This window comes from Nasonia vitripennis, assembly GCF_009193385.2.
Source record: "Nasonia vitripennis strain AsymCx chromosome 3 unlocalized genomic scaffold, Nvit_psr_1.1 chr3_random0004, whole genome shotgun sequence".
In the NCBI taxonomy this organism is placed as follows: domain Eukaryota; kingdom Metazoa; phylum Arthropoda; class Insecta; order Hymenoptera; family Pteromalidae; genus Nasonia; species Nasonia vitripennis.
Genome location: NW_022279623.1, coordinates 1,807,415 through 1,814,270, shown reverse-complemented (window position 1 = coordinate 1,814,270; position 6,856 = coordinate 1,807,415). Strand labels below are relative to the sequence as shown.

Below are 6,856 nucleotides of genomic sequence, written 5' to 3'. Positions count from 1 at the left end.
ACCGGGCGAATTTCCATGCACTGCATCAGCGGCGGCATATCAGGTATACCGAGAGACAGAGACGAAGACTTTCAGAGTGCTGGTATACGGATTCCTACGCTATACATTGCCCTTTAGGCAGGTGTATGCTTATTAAGCAGCCTTATATCCATCTCTTTTCTCGCTGTCTTCTTCTCCCTCTCGCGTCATTAAAACTCACTTAGGATAATACCCGAGCGATTGCCGCCGCTTGAACTTGCGCACGAGCTGCTGCCGCTGCATTTTGACGCGAACTGAAAGTTCCTATGTACGCAGACGCTTAGGTGTACGTGTGAGCTTTGGGTTGAGAGGAAGATGAAGAGAACTGCAGAGGAAGATAAGAGAGAGAGAGAGAGAGAGCGTGCGTGTGTAACTTTATTTACGGGATGGTGTATATGAAGCCACGTACCACCAAAGACGAGATGACGAATGCTCGCACAAGCGCCTCTGCCGCGAGATGCGAGAGATCTTTATTGAAGATTCTCCGGGGTTTGCTCGTTCTGCGCTGAACTGATCATTGTGTTGGATAAGCGTTTTATAATGTTGTAAATTTCGATTATGGGGGTTTTAACTCCTTGTAGAACTGAATGCTCCCTATTCTCGAATTAAAAAATTCAGAAAAGTCGAATGGTATGGATAAAATCAAAATCTTATTTTCAGACTGCGTATCACGCGAAGAATACTTTATTGACTAGGACGATCGTACAAGCACAAAAAGTCGCCATAGTAATCGGTGGAAGAACACTCGAAGCGACGTAACAGAAAATCGAGAAGAAAATATAGTGTGCGAGCAGCACATAGGAGTCAATAGAAGAAAGGTAACGATACGATTGAAAAACCGACGTCGAAAGAATCGACAAGAAGTCAGCAAAGCGCTTGTTTATTTATCAAGTGTTACGCGGCCGCAGCATCCAGCGAGTGCCGTTTTTCTTGCCGCGCACGGCGTATAATAATGGACTCGCGCGCGTGCTTACAACTGACTGCAATACATTCGAGCCACACGCACGCTTCTGTGTGTGTGTGTGTGTGTGTGTGTGTTTATAACGCATACGTATACATATATTGTCGCGCGAGTCGTGTGCGCGCGGCGAAAAAGGACACGCGCGCTGCGCAGACACGGGGAGAGGAGAGGTTGCAACGACGACGACGACGAGGCCAAGGGACACGGAGTAAGAGCTCTAATTGCATTCAATAAAGCAAATAATAGCAAGCTCATTAGAGGCCGAGAGGGACTACACCGCCGGTTGAATAAGAGAAGAGGAGGAGGAGATGGAGAGCGAGAGGAAAGGGCTCGTGTGTTTGTGTGTACCGCAGAGAGCTACCTACGACCGGCGCGCGAATCCAAAAGAAGGAAAAAAGAGCTCGAGGCTGAGAAAGACGGGGAAAAGAAAACCGATGCGCGGACGAGTAATATAAAAAGACTGACGCGGACAAAACCGAACAGTGAACCGGGATTTATATTTGTCCGCTGCACGATAATGAGATGACTTTTTGCGGTGCAAATTTTCCAATTTTTTTTATTCCACGATCACGCTGGCGTTATTCTTAGTTTTAGAAAGAGCAAAGCGAGCAATGAAATCGTTACATCCTCCCATTAACTATCCACTATTTAATTTTTTTTCAAATCAACGAAGCCATACATTTCGCCCGGAGCGTTGTAGCATCGCGAATAAATCTCGGTGAGGGGGTGAAAAAAAAAGAAATCTAGAAAGAGTTAGTAGTAACTAGCCGGCACCTCAGAGGCGTGAGGGAGATCGCCGAGGCATGTGCTCGCGTCGCCGCATGTGGCGTCTCGGCGTCATTTATTGTCCCCACGTTCCTCTTTCTTTCTCTCCCTGGCACGAGAGCGCGAGCGCCCTTTATGAATTGGCCACAGCCATGCAAAAGGTGCATTCGTTATAAAGTCGAGCCACTGCTGTGAGAGCTGCAGCGGTTGCTTCTTTCTCTCCGCGAGCGCGCGCGTGCGCGGTCAATCGTCGAGTTTCCGTCGATACATCCTCTTTCGATCGGAGAAAGAGGAAAAATCGATGCTAGCTGTATGCAGCAGCGAGCCATAGGTGTATGTCGTCTGGGCATGATTCACGGGGCTCCGAGTACGAGACTGTGTTGTGTCTTGCAGGGAATCGATTATGAGTATTAGTTCATTCCGACCGGAAAGAATCTCGTATATATGGATACGCAGCAGTATACGCAGGGCGCGCGCATGCTTATATGCAGTTGCACTAGCGCAATTAATGCCCACCCGCTTGGGCTCGGGGTATTATAAACCTCGCGCAGTTTGTATCAATTCGTTTTGTCGATTGCTGCGGTACTGCTGAAGTTGCGTGTATCTACGCAATTTTTTTCCTAGCTTATATTTGCACGTCGAAGTTTGTGCGGCTGCCGGAGGAACGTAGCGATTTGATACTTGAAAGCTACGATATACGTATTATGAATCGGTTACTTTTATTGGGTAAATATTTCTTTGATTATTGCATCGAGCTTGCGAGTTCTATGGTAATAAATATATTTGCACATGAAATTACTATAATCAAGCATCAATATATTATAGAATTTTTTTAGAAATGTTGTGTAACATTGCAGCCCTATGTCATTTGAATAACCCACACTGTAAATGATTTGTGGTTCAAATTTAATAAACAATAGAAACCCCGTCATTTTTGACGCATATTTAGACACAATCTCGATTTTTTTCCAAGACACGCTAGTCTTAATGAAAACGTTTGCCCTTCAAGCTAGATCCAGATGGCGCCAGTGTACGCGCCAGCTCAACTGTCATGTCCACTACATCCACAGCATATGCAAAACACAAGGCATTCTAGAATCCACAATTAAATTTTAAACGTCTTGTACTATCCTCATGCCAATGTACAGTTTTTATATTGTATAAATAAGCTACCTTACTTATTCTACACAGAAAAAATTAATTGTGTATTCTCAAAAAGCTTAAGAAAGTTAATTACCTTAAATAAAAAGTTTAGTCTATGCGCTTTAAATCCTTCATCAAAATTTTACGCGTACATACCGCACGTACGGCAGTGTGTCTAAACAGAGATAAGTCTCTGGACTAAACTGATTTGCTATTGCTATAATTGTCTTAGTCTATACTGCTATTGATTTTTTATCTATTGACAAAGGGTTACACAAATTACATAAATTCAATTAAAAACCGCTGCCAAGTCCTTGGCACTTAGCTTCCTCTTATTTCGCTTTTTGTCATTGTTTTAAATGTTATAGTATACTTTGCCAACGCCACACGAGTTGCATATACTATTTTTGTATGATACCGATATTTTCTAAAAACACTGGATTTGAACTTCTAACACACCAAAACGTATTTTCGAGAACTTTTGGCGAAACTCAAAATTTTACTATTACAAAGCTTTTTATAGGAGGATAATATAATTGATTAAAAGCTTATCGTCAATATTCTTCAAATACGAAATAAATAAAAATAGTAAACAATAGCTGAATCATTGGCAGGCTCCCTGGTAGAAATGTCAACGGTTCAATGGCTTAGCAATGGCTTATTTAACCAATAACACCAATGAACCGCTTAGAAAACCGCTAAAGAACCGCTTACTGTAATAGAAGCTTATGCACAGCTCCTTGCAGTTAATTTGCTTAAATTCAGTTGACTAGCCATACGTATATAATTGTCAGGTTAAAACTTTTATTAATTAATATAAATTTACCTATAGGATTGATTATAATTGAAAAAAGGTTAGGAAATGCAAAGGACATGTAACAATTTGTAGATAATATATTTAAGTTGTATCTAGATAAGTTAAGAGGTTAGGATAATCACCAGCTAAATGAATCAATTTAATTTTATTAATATTTCAATTTTTTACATATAATATAGTCCTATTCTACTATCTGAACAAGGTTTGTATGATACGCATGCACTGCACTTCATTTCACTTGACCTTCATAATGTCATGTTGTCTGATTCAATAAGATAAATAAAAATTGTTTGTATTAGCAAACTAGATAGTTCAAAATGCCTCGTTCAACAAGACTAAACTAAAAACGAACCCATTCAAACATTCATTGTGGTTTTGAGTACATAAGATAAGAATTTCACATTTTTCTTGGCATCAGTGATTTTTGACCAAAATCTCAAATCAGACAATTAAAGTAATAATAAAATAAAGATTGCTTGAACTTATTAATCAGCTCTTGACATTTTCAAAAAGAGTGCACATCAATAATCTTTATTGTATTATTACTTTAATTGACTGATTTGAGATTTTGGTCAAAAATCACAGATGCCAAAAAAAATGTGAAATTCTTATCTTATGTACTCGAAACCACAATGAATATTTGAATGGGTTCTTTTTTAGTTTACTCTTGTTGAACAAGGCATTTTGCACTATTTAGTTTGCTAATACAAACAATTTCTATTTATTTTATTTGATCAGACAGCATGACATTATGAAATAACAGTTCATGACTTGGTACGGTCAAGTGAAATGAAGCGCAGTGCATGCGTATCATACAAACCTTGTTCAGATAGTAGAATAGGACTATATTAAATGTAAAAAATTGAAATATTAATAAAATTAAATTGATTCATTTAGCTGGTGATTATCTTAACCTCATAACCTCAAATTAGCCTCCGGCAGACATCTTGGAAACTTAGCGGTTCCTAAGTCACATTTTTTATTAAATTTTAGCTTGGCAACCGTTCAAATAGTTAGGTAAGTCTAAAGGTCTTAGCAAATTCGAACCGTTAATTTTCTACCAGGGCTCTGATATGCAATAGCAATCCTAGTTTAAATTTAATTTCAGGAAATATTCCTTGAAAGTACTTATAGTGAATGTATAAAAGAAATAAATACACCTTTAAAAAAATATTCTTCAAGTAAAGACGAATGTGAAAAGCTAAAAATGAAATAAATAAAAGACGTTCAAAAAAAGAAAAAATTTGGAATCGGGCGTTCGCTTTCGGCATATACACACATACGAGGACGAAGAATGGTTCGATTCGGCACTAATGTATTCGTGGCGTGGAGCGCTCACGATGGCATATATACTCGCTCATTATTCACCTATAATTAATTGACGTCCATAAATAAGGCCGGTAGGCCGGGGCATAAATAAATGCTTCGCGTGAAACGAAATGGTAATGGGTGACTTTGACGGACCGTTTAAAGTGGAATAAAGCAGAGCAGAGGAGAGGAAGAGTCAAGAGAAAGAGAGAGAGAGAGAGAGAGAGAGCGAGATGGAGTGAGAGAGGGCCTACTCTGTGGGCTATATAGGCACTGTAAAGAGCAAGAGAGAGAGAGAGAGCGAGAATTAGAGAAAAGGGAAAAAGCATTTAAGTAACTAGGCCTTCCTATTTGCACCAAGAAAAAACGCGTTTTGAGATATTTGAATTCGAATAATGTACTTTTAAGAAATGATAATTACAGATTTCATCAAGGTGAAACAGTTGTGCCAAAAATATAGCTATGAGTAACCATGTTAGGGACATCTATTCTATTTTTAACGAAGCCGAAAATGTTACTTTTGCAAAGTTTTTCGAGGAAAAGCAAAGATAAATATTGAAATAATTATTCCACAGCACTGCGTACTACAACACCTACAACATAGCTGAAAGAGGATGTTTATTCTGCAAGCTCAAGACAGATGTCGCCAGAGGGTGTCTTGGTTCTAAGCCCCTAACCCGTATTAAATGTATATCTGTATATATACGCTTACGCATGCGCAGTGCGTGTACGTGCTTTAGAAAAATTTTTTGAAGCAAAAGGATTCCTATTGAATCAAAAGGAATCCATTTGAATCAAACGGAATCCCTTTACTTCAAAATGATTTTAATTTTGGGTACTAAATTAAGATTATTTCTTCCTGATCCAAGAGGACATTTTGTTGGGTGTTCTAAAAAGAAACGAGGTCTCACTTCTGTGAATCGCAGTCTTGAGCGGTTATCAGGATTCAGCCAAGTTGCTTGTTCGCTCTGGTGCCAACGTCAACGAACGTTGCAGGTTGAGCAGTCCGTTCAATAATCTTTTAAAAAATGGACCATTCTCCAGGCACTTATATCTTATATGCATCCGTCTGCGTGGAACGAGCGATTTATCGGCCTGATAATGGACCATGGCGTCGATTTAGAAGCTCGAGTAGTAGCTCAGAGGACGGCTTTACATTTGGCTGTAAGAAAAGGCCAAGTAAAGGTGGTTCAGATGCTTCTCGAAAGAGGTGCCAATGTCAATACCGTTTGCACAGGTAACATGACACCACTGCTCGAGTCGGTCTATACTAGCAAAGTTGACGAACTGATACCGTTGCTATTAAAACATGGAGCCGACATTAACACCAAAAATGATGATGGTTTTAACGTCTTGCGCCTCTTGACATCATCGCTTGATAAAGAACACATCGATCTAGCCAAAACTTTAATCGAGAAGGGCCTCTCACCTTGCGATGTAGTCTCGGACCAGTACCATCCGCTACACGTCGCCGTTCAAAAGGGAAAAATTAAATTGGTAAGCAAAAGTATACTTTTTAAATATTTCTTCTTTCTATTACACACACATACACGGGCGCGCGCATGCACACACGCACTCACACACCTGCCAATTTTATTTGATTCTTTAATGAGCTATTTATTTTTCAGGTAAAACTCTTTTTGGACTTTGATGCTGACGTTAATGCGGTAGGATTTCGCGACGAATTTCCGTTGTTCGTCGCCGCAAAGGACTGCGAGGACCCGATAATGCTGCTGACTCTACTCGAAAGGGGCGCAAAAATTGACCAGAAATTGAGTTCTGGCTTGACTGCATTATTTACCCTTATATCAAATCAGAGCTCACATCCTAACAAAACTCACTAG

At 39.7% G+C, this 6,856-nt stretch overlaps 1 protein-coding gene across 1 annotated transcript; it reads left to right on the top strand.

Annotated features, from left to right (window-relative positions):
* Positions 1–6,113: 6,113 nt before the first annotated feature.
* Positions 6,114–6,856, top strand: LOC103317119 (ankyrin-1-like). Its single transcript, XM_008213893.1, has 2 exons — positions 6,114–6,509; positions 6,641–6,856. Exons 1-2 carry the CDS (start codon positions 6,114–6,116, stop codon positions 6,854–6,856), a joined length of 612 nt encoding a protein of 203 aa, XP_008212115.1.

Excerpts from the sequence above, each read along its gene's own strand:
- LOC103317119 (XM_008213893.1), top strand. The coding sequence starts at position 6,114 with ATGGACCATGGCGTCGATTTAGAAGCTCGAGTAGTAGCTCAGAGGACG. Across the intron at positions 6,510-6,640 it reads AAAAGGGAAAAATTAAATTG|GTAAAACTCTTTTTGGACTT; the intron begins GTAAGCAAAAGT and ends TTTATTTTTCAG.